Source organism: Ursus americanus, chromosome 20, assembly GCF_024610735.1.
Source record: "Ursus americanus isolate L20-20 chromosome 20, mUrsAme1.1.p, whole genome shotgun sequence".
NCBI lineage: Eukaryota > Metazoa > Chordata > Mammalia > Carnivora > Ursidae > Ursus > Ursus americanus.
In genome coordinates, this window is record NC_142146.1 from 24091479 (window position 1) to 24116089 (window position 24611).

The window sequence follows — 24611 nt, forward strand, 5'->3', positions numbered from 1 at the left end:
GAAAGCAACATAGAGTCTTAGAATGCTTTAAAGATCTTCGAAAAGCTTATCTGTGCCTTAAAACAAATTATTATGCTGTTATATATGATCAGATACAGATACATGTTTGTGTGTGACAGTCCACTCTAGCAACCACTAAACTTGATCCTTAATTTTGCACGTGAAATGTTCACCTCTAAGTTTTGAGCTACGGCACTTCAGATGAAACAGAGATATACTTTTAATCACATCATTTTAAGTTCACTTACTGCTATCGATTCATTTTTTTCCCTAATAAAACAAGGTGGTGTGACTCTTCCCATTCTGGTAAACTATGTCCCTTCTTCATCCTATTTGCATAGGAATATGAACTTCTGGTTCCCGTCAAATGAGTTTTTATTACCAAGACGAGAATGTAAATTTGTGTAATGTCTCTGTGATTTTGGAAGAGGCACCAAATACTGACTGCGAACAGTCATGAATATTTATCAGTTGCTGTTATTAAAAAGACAGGGTTTTTTTCCTCCCAGAGTTTTTGAGTAAACAATTTCAAAATGTGACTCCATCTGTCAATGTTTTCTGAAAACAGTACCAACCTTCTTTTTTATCTTCTGGAGTAATCTTCACTTTTGTATCTGTTATATCTTTGAATGAGGCCAGAAAAAGTACCACATCTCCTTTCTCATTCTTTATAGGAACAATATCCAATAGGCACCAAAATGGAGACCCTGCAACAGTAATAAAAATACAAATCAACCACTGCCTCATGTTTTTTCTATGAAAATCTCCATCATTAGTGGGGCAGTTAAGAAAGTCCTTACTGTTTTCTTCTATCCCACACCTCCCCTCCAAAATCTTAAAAATGTCAGTTTTCAGATTCCATAAATGTCTAGCCCATATGCATATCTCTTCATTCCCAAATGAAATGCTTTCTTTGAAAATAAGCCTGTATTTTAAACAAAACCACTTGTCTGTGCTGAGATATTTCTGCTTATGTAATTCAAACTGTATTTCTTTTTTGAACTTGTTGATGTTGAAGCATTCCACTTTATGAAACATGGCCCCTTCCCACCCCCAGCACACACGGGTTGCTAAATAAAGACCTTTGTTTGGTACGAGTTTGCTGGAGGTTTAGTTAGTAAATTTAAAAATCAACGATTGCCCACCAGAATGGTTAAAGCACAAAAGATGGAAAATACCAAGTTTTGGGGAAAACGCATAGTCCCTTGAACTCTCCAACATTGCTGGTTGGTTGCAAATTAGTACATATATACTTTAAAAACTGTACAAGAGTATTAAGATATATTCCCACAATACAACATGAGGAGCACTGTCAATGAGCATTATGCAATAATTGATAATAAGATGGATGAATATCACTAACATAATATTGAGCAAAAGTAGCCAGTCACAAATGAGTAGAATGCATTCACATTAAGTCCGAAACAGGTAAAACTCACCTACAGTGTTAAAAGTCAGGTTGGCGGTTTGGGAGATTGTGATTTGAGGGGGATACGGGTTGGGGAGTTCTGGGATCCTGGTCAAGTTTTGCTTTCTGACCTTTATGTTAATTGCATAGGAGTATTCAATGTTTGAAAACCCATCAAGCTCTACACTTATGCATGTCTATTTTTCTGTCTATATGTTTTACTTCACGAACATTTTTTTTTAAGATTTTATTTATTTATTTGTCAGAGAGACAGAGAGAGAGCACAAGCAGGGGGAGCGGCAGGCAGAGGGAGAATCAGGCTCTGAGCTGAGCAAGGAGCCCGGTGTGGGATTCAATCCCAGGACCCCGAGATCATGACCTGAGCTGAACACAGACGCTTAACTAACTGAGCCACACAGGCGTCCCTTAAGAGCATATTTTAAAAAGTAATAATCAAATTCAATTCTATGTTTTGAGCAAAAGAACCCTGAGAAATACCATTAGTAGCTTTAGGTTCAAACCTAAGGCTCATATTTTGAAATGTATATGTATATATATATAATAATAATATAATTTTAAGAATATATTAAAATTCTTATACTAGATTCCGTACTAAAAAGCATTCCTGGGCAAAAACAATTGAAAATGGCAAAAAAGTTATTGCTTAAAAACAAAACTATTAATCTATTCACATATATTTTTCTTTTGATGGGGGAAAAACCCTTATACTGTGAATTTCCACCTTATTTGGGAGTTGATTTCAAAGTTGGGTATAAGACAAAACTAACAGACAGTCAGAAATACCCTTGACATTTTGTTTTGTATATACCGTATTAGATCTCACAATTTCCAAAGCAGCTGATGTATCCACCCAACCTTGGAATCTATCGGATTTTTTTCCTTACTTAAGCACCAGATGAAGGAGTTGATATAGGGGCCAACTGACATAAAAATCACATTTTATTTTAGCTGCTATTGTACATTTTGAAAAGTGTGGTTGAATACACATGCAATAAATGTGTGTACAATGTGCTTCCACTATATAAAGTATGCATGGAATGTGTACCTGTTCAGCCACATCTTCCTAATAGCTTCAGCATCTTGAATTCCTCCGTGTTCTCTTGACTCAGATCTATGGTTTCCTTTCATTGATCTTCCCAAATATCCAGGCCACATCAATCCCATTTCAATATCCCATCACCAGGCTCCAGGAGATCTGGGAGCCAACCATAGCTCCAACATTAACTAGCCCGGGACTATGGGGGAGTCAATTAACTTCTCCTCTCCAATTAACTTGGTTCCTTCGATTGTAATATTCTCATATCCATCAGTCCAGTGGTAGACAGAGCAACTCAAAAACCATGAGACAATAAATCAACTCTATTGTCTACGACTAATGGGGAAACCTTATAAATGAGCCACATCCCTGGCCAAACACTACTATCCCTATCATCCCCGAATGGCTCTTGATTCTAATTTTTTTCTATGGCCACCATGTCAAGGTGGGAAGTGTTTTCACTAATGCTGTTAGCTATGGTAGGGACAAAAAGACCCATGGGGCAAGCTATCAATCAGCCCCTAGACATAGTAATAGTGGGGACATGGAAAACAGTATGAATCCGATATTTAAGATCACATTTTAAACCTTCTCTCTGTCAATTATCTTGTAAAAACATCACCCAAATCAGAACAGAGGCTATTAATTTTCCTGAAAATCTATTTTATCCAGTGCATATAAAAATTATGTTTACACTATACAGTAGTCTGTTAAGTGTGCAATAGTATTGTGTCTAAAAATACAATGTACATGCCTTAATTAAAAACACGTTATTTCTTTTTCTTTTTTTTTTAAAGATTTTATTTATTTATTCGACAGAGATAGAGACAGCCAGCGAGAGAGGGAACACAGCAGGGGGAGTGGGAGAGGAAGAAGCAGGCTCCTAGCGGAGGAGCCTGATGTGGGGCTCGATCCCAGAACGCTGGGATCACGCCCTGAGCCGAAGGCAGACGCTTAACCGCTGTGCCACCCAGGTGCCCCAAAAACACGTTATTTCTTTAAAAAATTGTTAACCATCATCTGAGGTCTCAGTGAGTTGTAACCTTTTTTTGCTATTGGAAGGTCTTGCCTCAATGTTGATGGCTGCGGAGTGATCGAAGGAGGGTGGTCGCTGAAAGCTGGGGTGGCAGTGGCAATTTCTTAAAATAAGACAACAATAAGATTTGCCACATCAATTGACTCTTTCTTTCACAAGTGATTTCTCTGTAGCATGTGGTGCTGTTTGATAGCATTTTACCAGTAGTAGAGCTTCTTCCAAAATTGGAGTCAATCCTCTCAAACCCTCCTGCTGTTTTATCAACTAAGTTTATGTAATATTCTAAGTCCTTTGTTGCTATTTCAACAATCTTCAAAGCATCTTCACCAGGAGAAGTTTCCATCTCAAGAACCACTTTCTTTGCTCATCCATAAGAATCAAGTCTTTATCCATTAAAGTTTTATCATGAGACGGCAGCAATTCAGTCCCATCTTTAGGCTCGACTTCTAATTCTAGTTCTGTGCTGTTTCCACCACAACTGCAGTGACTTCCCTCACTGAAGTCTTGAACCCTTCAAAGTCCTCCATGAGGATTGGAATCAACTTCTTCCAAACTCCTGTTAATGTTGATATTTTGACCTCTTCCCATACCCCCTTCCCTTTTAATGGCATCTAGAATGGTGAATTCTTTCCAGGTTTTCAATTTACTTTTCCCAGATGCATCAGAGGAATTACTATCTATGGCAGCTACAACCTTACAAAATGTGTTTCTTTCTTTCTTTTTTTGTTTTTTTAAGATTTACTTATCTACTTGAGAGAGAGAGTGTGTGCAGAGCTTCCTTGCATTCACAACTTGGCTGTTTGGCACAAGAGGGCTAGTTTTTGGCCTATTTTGACTTTCAACATCCTTCCTCACTAAGCATGTGAGAGACATGCAACTCTTCCTTTCATGTGAATATGTAAGAGGCCACTGTAGGGTTGTTAATTGACCTAATTGCAATATTGTTGTGTCTCAGGGAACAGAGCGGCCCAAGGAATGAGAAAGAGACAGGGAATGGCCAGCTGGTGGAGGAGTCAGAACACATACCTGTATTGATTTGAGTTTGCCATCTTATATGCGCAGTGTTGGTGGTGCCCCAAAACAATTACAATACGAATATCAAAGGTCACTGATCACGGGTCACCATAACAAATAAAATAATAGTGAAAAAGTCTTAAAATATTGCGAGAATTGCCAAAATGTGACACACAGACACAAAGTGAGCAAATGTTAGAAAAATGGCACAATAGAGTTGTTTTATGCAGGGTTGCTACAAACCTTCTATGTGTAAAAAACACAATTATCTACGAAGCACAATAAAGTAAAGCACAATAAAAGGAGGTATGCCTGTGTGAGGGAAACAGTACAAATGAGACACAGGCTTATTTCTTTCCTCCTTCCCTTCCCTTCTTCCTCTCTTCTTTCAACTGCTCTTCAGATTTATCCACAACTGCCTTACAAATACGGCTTTGGCCGCCTCTAAAATTGGAAAGCAAGGCATATGCCACTTGCTTCTTCCAGAAAAAGAGGATAGATGCCAAAACTTACCAAGCAGGCAGGCAAGACCCTTCACACTAATGTGCTCACTCATCCATCCCTTCCCTGCTTTCCTTTCCTTTTCAGGCCCTCTGTGGGCCCTCTGCCCTGGCTCTCTGACAAAAATCTCTATCGTTGCATGACTTTAATCATTCAAAGCTATTTCCCAAGGTTGGCCTCTTCCTCTCTTGTCCACAGGCAAAATAATGATCATGCAACATTTTCCAGTCAACAGTAATTCAAGCCTGGTGCAATAAATCTCTTGTAAGGTTAAGGTGGGAGGCAGCACGTCCCTCACTCTCAAATCCAGGGATGAAGGATTCTTAAAACAGGTTAGAGGGCAGAAATCCTGTGTCAATTTTAAGTTCTTCTGTGTATAGCAGCAGTAATTACCATGTGGGTTGGTAAGTGCTAAAACAGATGAGGCTCTGCCAGGATTTAAGTTAATAACACCTTTGACTTCCATGGATAAATACAATTCATGGGGAGAAAACAGGGTTTATACCCTATATGGTAAAATGTATTTTTGGAATTGCATAAATAATTACACAGAGCTTAAATCCAGTGGAATGTCCCATGTCTCCACTTTGGTACTTCCTGTTCCTTCATTGGGAAGCAAGGGTACTGGAGAATTTGACTTGCTACTATTTACATTTGTAAGAAGACTTATATGCTTTCTACCCACTCCCAAAAGGTTATGTTTGGCAATAAGCAAAAACCAATGATAAGGTTTCCAGTATGAGTTCAAGGTTTAATAACTTAATATAAGGAGGTCAGGTTTAAAAGTAAATTGAATTGTGAACTCTTCCTTTCTCTTTAATGACTCTTCTGTCGTGATGAGATTCAAGTTCCATTTCCCAGTGTAACTCAGGAACAGAAAGGGGGATACGGACACTTTGCATATCCTCACGTTTCTTCCATCAAGCAGGATTTTGACTAGATTTTTTATGATAAATCTGTGTAACATTTAGTCTTTGAAATTATTACTAAAGTAATATAATATCCTAAGTGTTAACAGCATCAATCTTATGCTACCTAGACATTTTCAGGTGCTCCTCATATTTCACACTAAATCTGATGAGTCTTGTTCCCAACAACCATTGTCTCAGTGCTACTTATCAATGATGTGGTGACAAGTTTGACAATTTTTAGAAATTAGTCCAGGGGGTATATATTGAAGCAGGGGTGGGAAAGGGACTACAGATGAGTACACAAGGCTACCCCTGATGGTAACGGATGACGGGACCCTCGTATCTGTAGCAGGAGTGCAGCAGTAATGGGAGTACCAAGGGAATCTATCATTGAACCCTTAGCTACCCTTCCTCTTTACCACATTTTCTACTACTGCCTTCTTCTGGTCTTAATCATCTCTCGCCCACTCTTCAAAAGTGTTCTTCTTGCTTTTAGGTTTCCTCCCGTGCTGCTTCCAATAAGCTGTGAAAATATAGGGTATTGAATAAAAATACTCAATGGCTTTTCACTGCCTGCTTAAAGTATTAGAATAACATTCCAGATTCTTTACTAATACGGAAGGTCTGTTTTTAAGGGACTAGGAAAAAACAAAAATCAAAACAGGAACGGGATGGGTAGTGTGAAGAGGTGACCTAAAGGAAAGGTGATATTTAAAAGGATGAGGAAGTCCCTTGAGGTACCCAGAACTGTGTGGGGGCAAGCCCTAGAGCAGTCTCACCTGCTCTTCTTGGCATTTGTATACTAAGGGATGAAGGCAAAGATTCTTTGGTGAAATATCAGGTAAAGACTGTCCCTTATCTGCAGGGAACCCTTCCAAGGGCCATCTGTCTACAGTGCAGCCTCTGTATGTTTCAGGCCTTTGCTCCATCCCCATTGGATTTGCTCTGAGTGAACGCCCTTCCTCCTCATGCCCCAGGATCTCAATGACCCAAAGTAAAGGGCACTAGGACCCTGACACCTGTGTAATGGCAGAGGGTAGAATGGAGTTGGTGGGAGATGAAGAAAACCAGCTGGAGACCCCCCTGAGCTGGGCAGTGGCTAAAGATACCTTTCATTTCAATATTTAATGAAGAAGGAGGATCTCATAAAAACCATGTGTTTTAAATTTGTTTCTGTGTAGGAAAAAAAAGACAGGCAGAATACACGCAAAATATTAATAGTGCTGGCTTGTGGAATTAGAGTTTCTTTTTTTTTCCTTTCTTCTCAGGATCCTTATTTTCAGTTTTCCTAGAATAAGCATGAAGGAATATATAGTGGGATTCTGGCAACTCTAGAGATTCGAGATAAGAAATGACAAGAAGTTCAAGATAGGGCAATAAGAGTGGTGAGGTCGTATTTCTGGGGAGATCACTTTTTACATATTCCAATGATTTAAGTTTTAACAGATATCCCAAAGATAGAGAGAAAGAGAGAGAGAGAAAGAGGGAAGAAGGAAGGAAGGATGGATATATATCAAATCAGGCAATGCTTAACTGATTTGAATGTGCCAAGTTTTTTTTCCCCTTTCCATTTTGTTCCAAGTTCCTTTTCTCCATAAATAAAAACCTTATTCTTCTCTAATCTCTAATTATTAGGAAAAAGAGGAGCTTGGGAACTTGAGATTTTCCCCAAGATGTGCTTTTGTCTGTAGTTGCACCATCCTTGTTCAACAAATCATTGATTGTATTACTGACCAGCAGATCTATTACTTGCTTTAAGAAAAGGAAACTGCTTTTGATGGTAAACAGAGATAATTGCTACCTAAAATTGAAAGGATTTTCCACATATGGTTAAACACAAATCCAGCTGGGAGAGGTTTAGAGGAGGATCCAGGACAATTGGGTACAGTCCAATGAGAAATAGAGGTAAAGGGGTCCTGATGATATAAACAATATAATGCACCCAGCAAGAACCTAGTGACAGCTATCACTTAAGTTTCCATTATGTGCTGGACACTATGCCACATGCCTTACATGTCTTATATCTAAACTTCTCATTGATCAACCTGACCAATATTTTACCAAATGGAACCACATTTTACAAATGGGGAAATTGAGATATGCAGTATTTTCTTCAGGGTCACATAGCTATTAAGTGCCACAGAGCAGAATTTAAATACAAGTCTGAGTTTGATTTTCTAATTTTGCTTTACTACAATATTCTGGGAATGATCTTGTTCTACAAACAATGTTTTAGGAATTGAGTTTCACTATCACTTAATTTTTTTCCCCATGCTATAGGACATAATGATACATATGCTTTATTAAATGCCATAGTGTAAGAGAAAAAAATGAAATAAAGCCTTAGGATAATCAACAAATTTCTCTCAGTCAAGAATAAGAGTAGAACCTCTCTCTTTTTTTCTTTTTTTTAAAGATTTTATTTTTTTCAGTAATCTCTACACCCATCATAGGGCTTGAACTTTACACCCATCATAGGGCTTGAACTTACAACCTGGAGATCTCAAGAATCACATGTTCCACCTATAAGCCAGCCAGGCCCCCAGAACATCTCTTGGAAACAAGATGCAGCTACTTTAGTGCCAGGTTGGAATACATCCATCATTAAGATACACATGGCTCTTTAAGCTGCTTCAGTATCCAATGAGACCCTGGGATCTGAAAACCCCCACTGGTGCTGCTTTCAGTCCCCATGTTGAGATAAAGAGCATGTACTCATAAAAGCTTCCTGATTACAGTTTTAAAGGGTAGTAACCTAAGTCATTAATATATGTAGCACCATATTCTGACCTCATTCACAAAGCATTTGCCTGATACATCCTCCCAATATGTTTTTGGTTCTTGTTTCTTAGGAAGCTTTACAAATGGTAATCTCTGTACCATGGCAGCTCTAGGCGGGACACAGGGTGACCTCCCCTGGATTCATCTCTTCTAAGACTGGAAAAAACAAAGAGCACTGAGCCCCAATCAACTCTGAGCCATGGCTCTCCATTTCAATGATCCTCTGGGGGAAAGAAGGCCAAATGTGATGGACAACTGTTAGTGAGCAGAAAAATGTCTGATCCAATGGGCCTGGCTTCATGATTGCTACTTGTAAGCCGCTTCCTTCTGAGAACAAGACACTGAAGCAAACCTGCTCCCTTGATACTTGACTTTAAGAAAAGCAATTTATGATTTCTTCAAACTTGCTGTTGTTCAGTGAAAAAGAACTGTCCTTAAATGAAAATTCAAGGATCGGGTTAACTCTAATTATACAAGGCTTTCGTTAGAGGACTCTATGGTTTTTGCAGGGCAATGGGAATAATTATTGGTGCCAATAATAATCATAATGCCCACAAGAATCCAGCATGGGTAAAGGGGTCTGGGACTCTGGGATTACTTAATTTAGGACCCAAAAGAAAATATTTGGAGATTACGTTGCAAGCGATTGGAAATAAAGTTGGTCATTCACACAACAAATATTTATTGAGTGCCCTCTATGGCTGGGAACTGTTTTATGTGTTTGGATACATCAGTAAACAAAACAGAATAGATTTCTGTCCTATGCCCCAAGAGAACTTATATTCTAATTTGGAGAGAAAAACAATAAACTATAAATAGTTGTATAGTTTATTAGAAGGTTTTTAAATGCTGTAAGAACAACAACAACTACAACAAAAGGGGGATTAAAGAATGTGGGAAAGGGGGAATAACATTCTAAGAGAATTATTCATGGAAGTGCTACTTAATATTGCTTTTGAATATTAATGACTATATGTGTGCCATTGCAGGTCCTCTTAGAAGCCAATGACCATAAGGCAGGTCTCTGGTCAAGCAAAGGAGAGAGGGAAGGAAGAAAAACTGGACAGGAGTGTCTCAGACTGCAGTGCAGTTGTAATGAAAGCTCACGAAGCTCATGAGGGAGTCACCCAGCCAAGACGACCATCAGGGCAGTTCCGTACCTCCCAGGCACAGAACTGTTTAGCACCTCTGCTTCACTCAGTCATTGGCAGGAAGCTGCCCTTAGAAAGCTTGGCCTCTGTGCCAACACAGTGAAACGGTTGGGGCCGTTAGCCAATTATTATCCTGTAATCAGAGATACAAGATGCACGTTCTCATGGTTGCCACGGTTAGCAGAGCAGATTACCTCACATTTTTGGCAGAATAGCATCCATGCCCTTCCTCTTGTCACTGAACCTCCCTATTCCACCAGAAACCAAAACCCCTCTGCAGGTAGCCCTGGTAGAACCATCAGACTCAGTGCTCTGACAAGCCCTCACTGGAAGGATGGGCAAATAGCCCACGTGGGGCCCATCAGTCTTTCTTTTCCAGTAATTCTGATCTTAAACAGAGGGATCCAAGATCAAAAATGGAGGAAATGGATTCATTTAACAATAAAGACCAGAAAAATCCTTCCGGTTATTCCTGCTACCTAGACCTTACAGAAAACTACTGCCTCCTGTCTTTTTCAAGAGCTGGTTGCTCATTACTTTCTTTGGCTCTATAAGTTACAACATATGTTTTTAATAAACTAGTATTTTTGCTTAAGATAACCAGAATCAATTTGTGTTGCTTATGAGGAACTCTAATTGAAAAAATGATATGTTTAGAAAAGCCGAGTCAAGATATAATGGAAAGAATACAGGGCTTAGATGACCTTGCATGTGGTCGAGTCCTGGATTCTACACTTACTCACTGAGTATGCTCAGATACAATTTTTACACCTGTCTGCCCCACATCTGCGTACTGGATATACAGCTACTTCTCATGGTTAAGAGCTTTGAAGAGGTCAATATATGCAAAAGTATTTTACACTTTTTGACTAGTTATATAAAATAAGGACTTTACCTGTACATATAATGCTTTCATTCTTTACCTATTAAAAAACAATCAGGGGGTGCCTGAGTGACTCAGTCAGTCAATCAATCGTCTGCCTTCGGTTCAGGTCATGATCCCAGGGTCCTGGGATGGAGCCCCATAGGGCTCCCTGCTCAGCAGGAAGTCTGCTTCTCCCCTTCCCTCTGCCCCTCCCCCCTCTTGTGCATGCTCACTCTCTCTCTCTCTCTCTCAAATAAATAAATAAAATCTTAAAAAAAAACAATCAGGCACAACTATGGTTCATTAATGTTTGTTAAAGCTAGGTGATGACTTAGGGTGGGTTGGTTATAAAAATCTCTGTGCACTCATGAAACATTTCATGATTTTATTTTTAATCAAGGAAACATATTACTGTGGAAAATGGAGAATTATTCAGCATTTATTTGAACATCTAAGCTAGTATTAAGTTGTAACATAAAGTCAGCTCAGATTGCTGGGGTTAAAAAGATCTTTGAGATGATGAGATGAAACTCTTTACTGGAAAGATGAAAATGCTACATTCAGAGTGATTGAGTAAACTGCCCAGAATGATTAATGCTAATTGTCGGTGGAGGTGGGACTAGACCTCAAGTCATAAGACGTTCAGTTTCATGGGCTTTGTGCTAAAACACAGTGCATTTCTTCAAAGATTAATAGAAATCTCCAAAGGAATAATTATCATGAGTGAATAATCTGATTTGGGTAACTGAGAAGGAAAAATTGCTCTTGCATATATTATTATTGATAAAATAATCCAGGACACGTAACAAATTCAGCATTGATCAAGTTTTGGGGTTTGTTTTTTTCTTTTTGTTTTTTAAAGATTTTATTTATTTATTTGACAAAGAGAGAGAAAGAAAGAGAGCACAAGCAAAGGGAGTGAGAGAGGGAGAAGCAGGCTCCCCACGGAGCAGAGAGCCCAATGTTGGGCTTGATTCCAGGACTGGGATCATGACCTGAGCCCATGGCAGATGCTTAACCTAGTGAGGCACCCAGGCGCCCCAAGTTTTTTTTTTTAATTAATTAATTTATTTATTTGAAAGAGTGAAAAAGAGCACACGTGCACGCTTATACAAGCAGGGGAGGGGCTAAGGGAGAGGGGGAGAGAGAGAGAGAGAGAGAGAGAGAGAGAGAGAGAAGCAGACTAGAGCTGAGTTGAGCGTGGAGCCCAACAAGGGGCTGTATCTCACGACCCCTGAGATCATGACCAGAGCTGAAATGAAGAGTCAGAGGCTTACCTGGCTGAGTGACCCAAGCGCCCCAATCAAGTGTGTGCATATATATATATATACACACACACACACACACACACAAACACATATACATAATACATATATAATATATATATAATATACACATATATATTTTTAAGTAGATTTGCAATTAGAATATGTGTTTAAAAGTCTGAGCAAGTGAGATAAAAAATGATGAGAAATATGTTCTATGGGAGAAAGCAGAAATTTTGAGACGAGAATTTGGAAACAAGGAAATAGAAACTGAAAAGAAGTAGTTAAGGATCTCATGACAATTCTCTAGTGTATAAATACATGGTTGCAGTTTTAGGTGTCATTTTAGCACTTTCCAAGAACATGCAGACAACAAACATACTGAACATTTCTTCCATTGTGCAAACTCGACTCCTAGTAAAGACTCATGAACACAGCGCCAGATTGCCCTGAGTCACAACTTGGCAGGCATAGAAGCAAAACAGTTAGACGCTTCCCCAATTTACTGCTCCTCCCCTAAAATGGAGCTGATACCTCACCAGAACTTGAGGCCAAACCCCACTTCCCAGGTGAGCACTGCCGTACCCTTCGTGCACTGGCAAGCCTGTCCCAGGACAGACATTGTTTTGTGAAATCTGAATTCATGCATAACATTTTCTCACTAGCTCCATATGATTATAGACATTTTCCTCCAACCACAACAAAAGTACATGTTGATCCTGTACATGTAATTAAAGCATGACAATTCAGAATGCTTCTAAACCACGTGGGCTCCAATTGGATATTCCCTAACGGATTTGGTATATTCATCTTCAGAGGTCAGCAAACTTCTTCTGTAGACAGCGAGAGAGTAAATATTTTTGGCTTTGCAGTTCATAGAGCCTCTGTCTCAACTATTCAGCTCTGCTATAGTACTGACAAAACAGTAATAAATAACACATAAGCAAATAAGCATGGTCATTTTCCAATAAAATGTCCTTTATAAAACAGGCATCCTGCCAGAGACATCTACAATCCATAATTTGCCAACGCCTTAGGAAGAGGCCTACAAATTACTGTGTCTTAGGAGTTAATTCTTCATTCTTTGGGAGTTTTGAGCAGACACTATACTATAAGACTGTTTAAGAAGCACTATTCGTTAGTGCAAGAACCAAGGAGAACCTAGACTGTGAACGTCATAGTGGTGCATTCGAAAAGAAGATTATCCAGATGATCCTATTTTCCTAAATAGAGGATACTCATTTCCTTTCTCTTTGGATAATGAAAATATACTTAATTATCCTTTACCTAAAAATAAGCTTAATGACCTTAGAGGGATCTCTGACAAGGCATGTCTTACAATTCCACTAACAGAAGCTATGTGGGGATTCTGACATTGAGTACGAGCATTGTGAGCTGCATCCCAAAAGCAAAATACATGCAAATCAGGAGAGAAAGGAGACAAATGGAGACTGATCAAAGAGTCTGTACAGACTCAGGCCAAAGCAACTAGAAGCTCAAATACGTGAGAAGCTTCTACTCTGGCCATCTCTTTTATGTGTGGGAAAAACAGGTAGTTTTCTAAATCATTATAGATACTATACACAATGAAAGAATTTCAAGCAAAAGGGGATTTTTTTTTTTAAACCTCAAGACACATTCCGAGTTTAATGTTTTCCCTTTTAATAGTATCTTTTCTTAGTAGCATTGTTAACAAGATTTCTTTTGCTGTTTGACTCCTACTGTAATTTCTGAAACACAGTGCTTTTATTTTATTTTTTTAATAATGGAACATGATGTTTCAAAAGATAATTTAGTGGACTCAGCATTGAAAAATTCCGGGGAAGTAAAGACTTCAAAAAAATAGCTGTCCTTATCATAGATGAAATCATTTCTCCAGTTATAGCCTGGTTATACTGCCCATCACTAGAGATGCTCCAAGCCATGAGGTTTTTTCACTTGATGTCATTTTTAATAATGATGGTTTGGGGATCTGATCATCAGTGCTCTGTGGGTTAGTAAATATTAAAAAAACAAACGCACTAAAATAACAAGCCATGTCCCAGCCTTCCCTCCCCTCTCACCTCAAAACAGACACCCAACAAAGTATAAAAGGCCAGGTTCGGTGGATTCCATTGCAGGTGCACATTTAGAGTCATTCTTGACACTTCCTTCTTTCTTATCCCCCAAACCAAAGAGATCACCAAATCCTGTCAATTCCAGTGGCTAAACCTTTGAAATGGGTTTTAAATCCACTCTGGCATCCTTATTGGCCACATCCTAGACTAAACCAGGGCTTCAAGAACATTAGTATGCAACAGAATCCCCTGGAGGGCTTGTGAAAGCCTTGGTTGCAGAGCTTCACCTCCTGATTTGATTCCATAGGTCTGGGTGGGGCCTGATAATTTGCACTTCTCAGAAGTCCCAGGTGATGCACCTGTTACCAGTCTTCAGATGACACTCTGCGTAACACTTACTCATTGCTTATGTGGATTACCTGTCTCACATGGCAGGAAAAAAATGATCTTTGTAAGATTAAATATTCATCACGTGACTTCCCCGCTCAGAACTCTGACTGCCTTCAGTTAACTGGCCAGAGCCTGGGCATGGTCTATAAAGCCTGTGATGCCAGCCCTGTCCCACTCCTGTGTGATGTGAGACCCTGCTGCCTGTTCTCCAGGGCCACTGGCCTTCTCTCTCTTTCTCAGATGGGGCAGTCTTTCCCAGAACCTTTGCCCACATGGCTCTTTGCCTAGAATGCTTTCTTTCCTCCACGTAGTCAACTTACACTCATCCTTCAAAATTCAACTCAAACATCAGTTTCCTGATAAATTCTTCCTCGTTCCCAGATTTGGTCAGATCCCCCTATTATTCCATCCCATAGAGCAGCCTGTAACTTGCCTACAAACTACTTAACAGGTCCATGATTATTTGAGGAGTCTTTCTTTCTCAGTAGACTAGAAGGTACAAGAAAGCAAGGATTAGGGCTTCCTTTCTTTTGCACTCCCCCATGAACAAAGCAGACTCTCTGGCCCAAACATCACAGGGGCTCTACAATTTGTGTTCAAAGAACAAAGTTAATTTTTATAAGATGAATTCCAACTTTACAATAATAATACTGCTGGTTGGGAGACTGATAGTTAAGATTTACTGAGCGCCCATGTGCAGGCACCATGCAAAGTGCTTTACAAGCAATATTTCACTTAAACTTAAGCAGATGCTCTAGGGGCGCCTGGGTGGCGCAGTCATTGGGCGTCTGCCTTCGGCTCAGGGCGTGATCCCAGCGTTCTGGGATCGAGCCCCACATCAGGCTCTTCCTCTGGGAGCCTGCTTCTTCCTCTCCCACTCCCTCTGCTTGTGTTCCCTCTCTCGCTGGCTGTCTCTGTCAAATAAATAAATAAAATCTTAAAAAAAAAAAAAGAAGCAGATGCTCTAACTTTCATTGCCATCTTACAGGTGAGAAAACAGGCTCAGGAAGCTGAAGAAAACTGCCCCAAAATCACAGCTTTTTTGCCTGGTAGATACAAATCTAGACTCTGAAAATCATTATTACTAGCACTTACATGCTTCTTAATATTCTCCATCACTTACTTTCTTTATTGGATCCCCTTCACAGCTTTAAGATATAAAATACTATCTCTTTTTGTTTCTTACAGGCACTTAGAGATTGGAGGGTAGAATGACTTGGCTATGGTCACGTACAGCATGTCAGCAACTGAGCCAGGACTTGACCTCAAGTCTTCACATACACGGTTCATGATTCCTTTCATTCAGATATGCTGGAAATGGGAAAAAGTGCTCTCTATAATAAGATGACTTTTACTACATTTCTATTCTCAAATATGCATATGAAAATGTTAATTCATTTAACCATCTTGCCAAGTTGCTAACGACCGACAATTGTACTACTTCTCAGAGAGCCATAGGGAGAGCGAAATAATTCTTCCTTTCACATTCAGAGGGGTTCTACTGTCTCCAACACTGCACAAGGATCCCTGAGTTGTGTGCAAGTTGCTGGTCTTGTCTGCATTTTCTGGTGGCTGTCTCTCCAGCTGCTCCCCCCTTGCCTTTTCTTGCTAGCTGCTCCGGGGAGACACTCACCTCTTGGCTGCCTTATTTATTTACCTCCTTTGTGCCTGCATTGGCCCAAGCTCTCAGAGGAAACTGGGATAGAAAGGACTAAGAGCAGAGGGATTCAGTGAATAATCAAGTCCCCAATCCGCATTCCTGGAGTAAGATGCCTCAGGACAACCTGGTCACTTCCCATGCAAATAGATGTTGCTTTATCAAACAGCAGAAAACTCCAGAATGCCACTCCCTCTATTGCTGCAAGACGGAGAACAAGAAGAGGTTCTCCAAACAGAAAAAAAAAAAAAAAAAAAGGAAAGAAAGAAAGAAAAATATCCTAGCAACAGAACCAGTGTCTAGAAACAGAAAGAAAAGGGGAGGTTTAGGTCAGGGATCCGAAGAAACTTGGAAGGAGCGGAACCATGAAGCTGAACCAGGAGAGCAAAATGAGTTTAGAGGAGCGTGTACAGATAGACTCAGACAGTGTCTCAAGGTTATTTTAATGGGGGCAATACCTGAAACACTAAAACAAATATTTTTACTCAGCAAGAATTGAAGCATTTCTTATGCACCAATGACTGTGCTAGGCTTGACAGATACCATGATTAATGAATATGGCACCAGAAAAAAAAAGCCACCTTCAACCATGCACAATCTCCTGGGAGAGACAGATGTAGAAAGGGAAAGCTGTAACAAAGGGTGCGCCAGGCAGTTTGGTCTGCTGTAACAAAGTACCGGAGACCAGGCTTCAGAACAACAGGAATTCAGTTCTCACAGCCTTGGAGGCTGAAAGTCTGAGATCAGGGTGCCGGCGCAGTCGGGTTACAGTGAGAGTCCTCGCCTGGGTTGCAGACTGCTGACTTCTCGTTGTGTCCACACACGTGGAAAGACAGTAAGCTAGCTCTCTGACCGCAACCCCATTCACAAGGGCTCCGCCCTCACCACCTAATCACCCCCCAAAGGCCCACCTCCTAACAGGGTTACATTGGGATTCCAGTTTCAACATCTACATTTGAGGGAGCAAACAAACACATTCAGCTCCTTACAGGATGGTTCCTACTATGAAGAACAGAAGCACGGTGTGAAGCAGAAGGTCCCCGCTGGTGAAGGCCTCACAGATGAGACAGGCTTGAACTGAACCGGGGTGATTTCATTGGTCTAACGGGAGGGTGTGGGCTGGACGAGGGTCAATTAAAAAGGCACAAGGCAAGTTAGAACATGGGGCATTTTTCAAAAGCTATAAGATGATGAATCAAGGTGAAGAGAGGCGTGCTGGAGTAGGGATGATGAGGAAGGAGGGGAGGAGGGAGGCAGAACTGAAAAAGGACAAGTCTGAAGAGGTAGACTGTAGAGCAGAGCTGGCTCATGAGTGGCTTTCCATGCCAGGCTAAGGAATTTGCATTTATCGTGAAGGACAAGGGGGAATCACTGAAGGCTTTGTCACAGGAGCACAGCAGGGTCACATGTGCACGGTAGGAAGGTGATGTGGAGGAAGGGTGGAGACCAGATTGTAGATCAGGCAACTGGTTAAATGAAACTATTGCAACTCAGGCCCTGAATCATGAAACAGTCTGAACTAAGGCAGTGGCAGGAAGAATGAGTTTATCTTTATCAGGGCAAATGGGTCCATGCGGGTACCCTAGAGATCTAAAGTTCTGGTACCACTTAGTGTATAAATTTGGTGAGTGTCACGGAGTAAGGGTTATCACTGAGAAATAAAGCACAGGTCTGTTTTTATGCAATTGAACCAAGTTCATGTTATATAATTATTCATAGTAAGAGTATAGCATGACTAGAATGGTGTAAGTTTTTGTGTGAGTATTGTAATTCTACAACTCAGGGGACATAGAGGCTCTCAGCTAAGACATCACAGAATCTTTATGGGATCCCTCTGAAGATGGTTAGATGTTCATGGCTTTTCTAATGAGGTGAGGAGGGACTAGAAGCCAGGCCACAGGCCAGGGCTCAGACACTAGATTAGGACCTCTAAGTAGGAGGTTCTGAGGGTCTGGTGCTCTGGGAAATGGGAATGGAAAAGTTCCTCTTGGGACGGAAACGTGCCAGAGGAAGAAGGGCTGTTTGTTGAAGGGTTACAATGTTCAGGACATTGCAACCAGTGCAACTGCCCTCAGGAAGGCCCCAGGCTTTTTGATTAAATGATCTACTATTGCTATCTTGAAATTTTTAGTAGGTATTTTTAAAGGTGAAGGGTTGGGGGGGGTGTATTTTCACTTTGCAACGGACCGTACAAATTATGTAGCTTTTCCTAATAATGGGTGCTGAGCAACGGTTATCTTGTTTGGTCCTCCATCAGACTTGTGAGGCTGGCATGGCTATCTCTGTCTCAGAGGTCAAACGGAGGCTCAGACAAGCAAGTCACTTAGCTAATGTACATACTTAGTATACAGCAAAGATTCTACCCCAAGCCCTTCCGACTCTGAATATTGCTCTGGGAATACTAGCTATTCGGAGCAAGTCCTTGGCCTGGGCACAGTAAATACAGTGGGAAGGTCCTTCCTCGCCAGGGCTTGATCCTCCATGTTCAATATCTTCTCACCACAGAGAACCTTTAAAACAACCGGCTTTTCTTATTTCAAAGGGAACTTGTTTCATTCCAAAGACTCTCAAACATCGCGGCTACACTTCATTTCCGGCTCATAAAGGTGAAATCATAAATAGCCAGAGGTACAAATTGAGTCACTTAATAGGTCTTTCCTTGACAGCTTGCCGTTTCTTCCCGGTTCTTCCCGGAGAGTTACGTACAGCCCCCAGGAAGCCGCTGTCCCTCCTGACGCAGGGTCATGGGGTCCGCAGCCGGAAGCTGAGGCTCGCCATGCGCACGAGCATGACCTGGTGTCTGAGAGCGCACGCGTCAGGAGGCCGTGTCACTTCTCTGTGAATGAGTTTCTTTAATTGTAAAATGGCGTATTACTAGGATTTGCTTCAAAGGCTGGTGCCCGGAGTCAATGGCGTAACAGCACAGGCAAAGAGCAGAGCGCAGAGCTTGTCCGCAGGCAGTGTGAGCCGTTACTACTGTGGCGTCCGGAACGCTGACTGAAGAACGGAAGGCACGCCGCGACTCGTCAGGCGGCAAGAGGGACCAGTCAGTGTCCACGGGACAGGCAGGGCTACGCGGTTCCCGATCCACAGGGCCGTGTCCTTGTGTTCTGATCTCCCTGGCCGGAGAGCCGGCGTGAGCACGTCAATGAAAGGGCTGACGTAAAACTCGTTGACCCAACAATGCAGCCTTCGCCGTGGGCACAGAACAAGAGCACGCTTTCTCTTAGAGTGGCTTGTTCAGATGTACGAGGACTAGCCCAGGAAGGCTGCCTACGTTTCCAAGGACGAAGCCCGCACACACGTAGGCGGAGAGATGAACTGCTGGGCAGCGTCCCCACGCAGGCTGCGCGGGCCCTGCCGCCTCTCCGAGCCCTGCAGCTTCTGGCTACCATCACTGTTAAGGTTGTTTACCCGGCTGCATTTCTGAGCCTCGCTTGAATGCAAAAGACACAGGAGGGAAATATAAAATACGAATCTTCTATCAAAGACTGAACAGACATATTGGAGAATCATCATGAAATCATAAAAGCATCATAAAATGCTTTCTATTTCGGGGCATGCAAAGTCTAAAGTAAAACTTCAGAGGAATCAGACTGGAAAGTAGCTGAGAGCGGGCAGTAGCAATCTGACCCACAGTTCTCTAATACTCTTCGCTGTGGGAAGTATGATCCCTCTTTGTGGCCCTTCAAACATTTAGGAAAACTGTAAATTTTATATGCATCAGAATTAAATGTCCTCTTGACTCTGGCTACTCTCTCTCTCTCTCTTTCAACAAATGTGTTTCAACAAATCTAGACTGAAGTTTGTAAAACATGGCTGCACATTTGTGGTGGCTTCTTCTATCAAGAGTTGGGAGCTAGGTCCCCTTTTCATGAATGTGGGTAGCCTTGCATCTGTTCCAACCACAATCCCAATACAGTATGGAAGAAGTTATGTAAGTGACATCCTAAACTGGGTCAGAAAGGTCTCTGGCCTCTGCCTGGATCCTGGAACACTAGACTACCTGGAGGCCTCCACAGAAGGTACGTGTAGGTACTTCAGTCCAGTGTCCCAATCGATCCCAGACCTCTAAGACACCAGACAAGCGAGTGAAGCCATCCAAGTTCCTCCAATCGGAGCATGCAAGCATCTCCCATCTGAACACTGCCTACCAACCAGCCTCCGCCAGCTCCAAAAAGAAGAAGAATCATTCTGCCAAGTCCAGCCTGGATTCCTGACTCACAATACTGTAAGCTGGAACAGCCACTGTTTTAAGCACTCAATTCTGAGGTAGCTGTTGCACGGCAGCAGTTAACTGCGACACTGGATAAACCGTACTCTGCCTCCCTGACTCCACGCGCCTGCGAGTAAGAATATGCTTGTATCTGTTTCACAGGAACAAAGCTTCCAAGCTCCTACCTTCACTAGCTTTTCAGGAAACGTGAGTCCCCACTGGGCTCTTCACAGATACTTCTGAAATCTAGGAGTGTCTCCACAATCTGGTCCTCTTGGCTTCCAAGAACGCACGACTCTAAGCTCTCACTCCACGCTCTGTCCTCCAGGCTCACAGTGAAGCTTTCAGTTGGGGCAAAGGACCATCCCAAGCAAGGCTAACGCCCGTGGCTTTCACAGTCTCAACACCCTGAGGAGATGCTATGAAAGGATGACGCTTGCCTTTGTGCTGCCTTTCTCAGGGACTCTGGCCTGAGTCCAGGGTAGGGCTAGGAGGGAACATGATCTTGCTTCACTCAGAATTACCTTTCCTTCCACCCCAGGGCTCCCTCAACCTCAAGATAAAGTTTCTTTTATTTTCTGTAATCTCAAGCCTGGTTCTCTAACTCTTGAAATTGGTTCCTGGCCGGCTGGCTTGCCTCATTGTTCTCTCGATGTGGTGGAAATCTAAAGCGACTGTGAGTGACGCCCATGCTGGGAACCCCCACAGCCACAGAAGACACTCGTTTAGACACTACAGTTTCCATTAAAGCGCATTTTCTTGTTGTTCATTTATTACCTGGATGGGCATGACACCCCTTGCTCTGAAATTTGGATCTTACATGAAACCATTCTATTTGCAATGCCCATCTCTTAACATTAATGGGGAAGGAAATATGAAGGCACATTTAAAATGTAAATTTTGAGAATCATCGGACATTCTTCAACCCCAAGGCTTTGTCTCTTTTCCTATATAGAGCTCCATTTCTAAAATACCTAGAGGGCATAATCAAATATTCTAAAAATCATCTGCAGAGTCATTTGAAAAACTGAGTGTAACAGAATGCACTAAGAATATCTTACATGTAAACTTAGTGTTAGAAGGAAAGTGTTCCTTACTATAATTATCTGCTATGAGCAGCTCATTGTAAAAAAAAAAAAAAAAAGTTCATGAGGAAATCTGCTTCCTTTTGTCTTTGATCATGAACTGACCTCATAAGACTGAGTATGCATGTGCCTGATTCAGACAGTTTACATGCGTACCAGAGTAAAGACAGTGTGTTACCCAACTAGTGGTATGCATACCCTTGGTTGAACACGGGTTATTTTAGGTAGTTCATATAAATATCTTGCATTTTAATATCTATTAGCTTTAATGTGCACTGAAACAGAAATATGCAGCTAGTACATCCAGCCTATCTCCAGACATTTTGAGGGAAATGAGCAAGACACCACCCAATGTCTGCCCGTTTCTCTAGCTCTCCTTCTCTCATCTTCTCTCCCGATCTTCCCCTACCTCTCCTTTTCTGCTTCCACCCTTGGCTACCCAAGAGAAGCCTCCTCAGCTTCATGTTTCCAACTTTCTCCCTATCTGCCCCCCACTACTTTTTATTTACTGAACAATTTAGTTTTTCAGCTTCTGATTTGCATCTGAACGTACATCTAGCAGCTGGGTAAAAAAAAGGATCGTGCCCCCCCCCATCCTCCCTAAACAAACGGTAAATTGTAAATAAATTGTTTTTGTTGTCACAAATATATATGTTTAAAGTCCATTATCACAGAAAGTTGAAAATCTATATTTAAAAAAAAAAAAAGCATTGATATTTCTAGGCATTTTCCATGCCTTAACAAGCTGAGGACTATCTATCACATAACACACACGTCCGTGTTCAAATTTTTTTCTGCATCACAGTTTCCTTATCTGTAAATGTGAGACAATTCATTTTTACTTGAATTCTTATTGGGAAAATGAAATAAAATAATTATGTGCTGGCTGGCACACTATAATCAATTAGATTTATTATTACTTAGATTCCGTGGTATACATTTTATTTTTTTTAATTTCAAGAAGTGAAATTACAATGTTTTCATTGCATTTTTACTTTTTTATTTTATTTTATTTCTTTTTTTCTTAAGATTTAAAAAAATTTTTTTATTCATTTGAGAGAGAGAGTACAAGCAGGGAGAGCAGCAGAGGGAGAGAGAGAAGCAGGCTCCCCGCTAAGCAGGGAGCCAGACACAGGACTCGATCCCAGGACCCTAGGATCATGACCTGAGCCCAAAGCAGACGCTTAACGGACTGAGCCACCCATGTGTCCCAATTTTTTAAAAAGATTTATTTATTTATTTGAGAGAAATTGCACACACATGCACACGTAAGAGATTTGGGGGAGGGGACAGAGGAAGAGGGAGAGAGAAAGTCAAGCAGATTCCCCACTGAGCCAGAGCCTGACACCAGGCTCGATCTCACAACCCTTAAATCACGACCTGAGTCAGAACCAAGAGTCAGACACTTAACTGACTGAGCCCCCCAGCTGCCCCTCATTGCATATTTATTTATGGTTACTTCTTTTTGAGGCTAATGATCCCAGTTTTCCATTTAGAGTAGTGATTTAGTTTTCTTCTGCTTGCAATTTGAATTTTTAAAAAGTGAGTCAGCTGAGAAACATTAAGCAATAGCTCAGAAGGTACATGGAAATAAATGGCAAATCTTGTAGGTGACCTAGGAATGAGTGAATCTGTCAGTGAAAAGAGTTATCTAAAACTCTATTTGACTCAAGATTCCCTTTTATAGCAAATACTTACATCTCCCTCTTCTCTAGTTAGAACTGAAAAATCATAATTAACATGACTATACAGATTGTTTTCAGAAAAGCAGCACTATGCATTATTAACAGTGATCTAACAAAATAAAAGTGAGGTCATCTCTGATAAACTAATAACGCATCTCAACATGAAATGCTCAGGTGTGACAGGTGTGACTGCCTGCAACAGAAGAGAGGATTCGGCAGCTGGATAATTGGACCAGTATGCAGAATCCCCGGATGCAGGAGCTCTGCATGTGGAGCCCATGCAGATGTGCCACATCCAGGACAAGTACTGTGAGTCAGTGACAAGAGGTTTCTGAAATGGGTGAAATTCGGAACAAGATAAAGTTTAATCATTCATCACTACACTAGTCTTCTTGGAAATTCAGTGGGAAATTAAAGCCTTCCCCAAAACACTGTATGTTAAGTTCTAAGTTCAGATAACTAGAAACCAGTGTTTAACTTCCTGGAAAACCTGATGGGGCATTAGAAAGTCATAGAATGCACAGTAGTGTATTGTTAACTTTGGGAACTATGCCGTACAGTGGTTCTCTCCAACTTACTCATCTTGCAAAACTGAAACTTTATCCCCAGCTAACGGCCACTCCCTTTTTCCTCCTCCCTTCAACCATTTTATTTCCTACTTCTATGAGTTTGACTATTTTAGATACTTCATGTAAGTAGAATCATGCAGCATTTGTCCTTCCGCAACTGGTTTATTTCACTCTGTACAAAGTTAAGAGGAGAGATCTCATGGTAAGTGTTCTTACCACAAATAAACCAGCCACAAAAGAACACAAGGAAATTTTTGGAGGTGATGGATATGTTTAGTATCTTGATTGTGCTCTGGTATCATAGGTATATGTCCAAACTCATCAAGTCATATACACTAAATATGTGCAATTTTTGGCATGCCCATTATACCTCAAAAAATATTTTAAAAAAATTAAAAAGAAACAAAGTCATGTTAGACACTGGGCAGTTCTTCAATTGCAAGACCAACCCATACATTATAGTACATTTAGCATTCCTGACTCCTGTCCATTAAATGGCAAAGGCACCCCCCCACCCCAATTATTGAGTCAAACATCCCCAGAGATTTGCAAAATGCCCCGGGAAGGTGGTACCATCCCTACTTCCACAGACAGTCAGTGGCTTAAGGGCAAGAACCTTGACGTCAGGGGATGTTTATGTATCTTGGTTTCTTTTTTTTACTAGTTTACAATTTTGAGCAAATCACTGAAGTTATAATATATTTAAGGTGAACGTAACCAGGTGTTTTAGGTTTACTTTTGTTTCCCAAAAAGCTGGGATAGAATCCTAACCTCTAGTACCTCAGAATGTGACCTTATATGGAGATACAGTCTTTACAGAAGCAATCAAGTTAAAGTGAGGTCATTAAGGTGAGCACTAATCAAATATGACAGGTGTCCTTATACAAATGGGGAAATCTCAACAAAGCCACTCACACAGGGAAAATACTATGTGAGGATGAAAGTAGAGACCAGGATGATGTT

General features: G+C 41.1%; 1 protein-coding gene across 2 annotated transcripts in view; it reads right to left on the reverse strand.

The window, feature by feature from the left end:
* KCNH8 (potassium voltage-gated channel subfamily H member 8) overlaps positions 1 to 24611 on the reverse strand; it is a 360902-nt gene that overhangs the window by 205209 nt on the left and 131082 nt on the right. For both annotated transcript variants that reach the window (XM_045791943.2, XM_087870334.1), the window contains exon 3: positions 576 to 707. In XM_045791943.2, coding sequence (XP_045647899.1) covers positions 576 to 707 — 132 coding nt within the window. The remainder of the gene's footprint in view (positions 1 to 575; positions 708 to 24611) is intronic.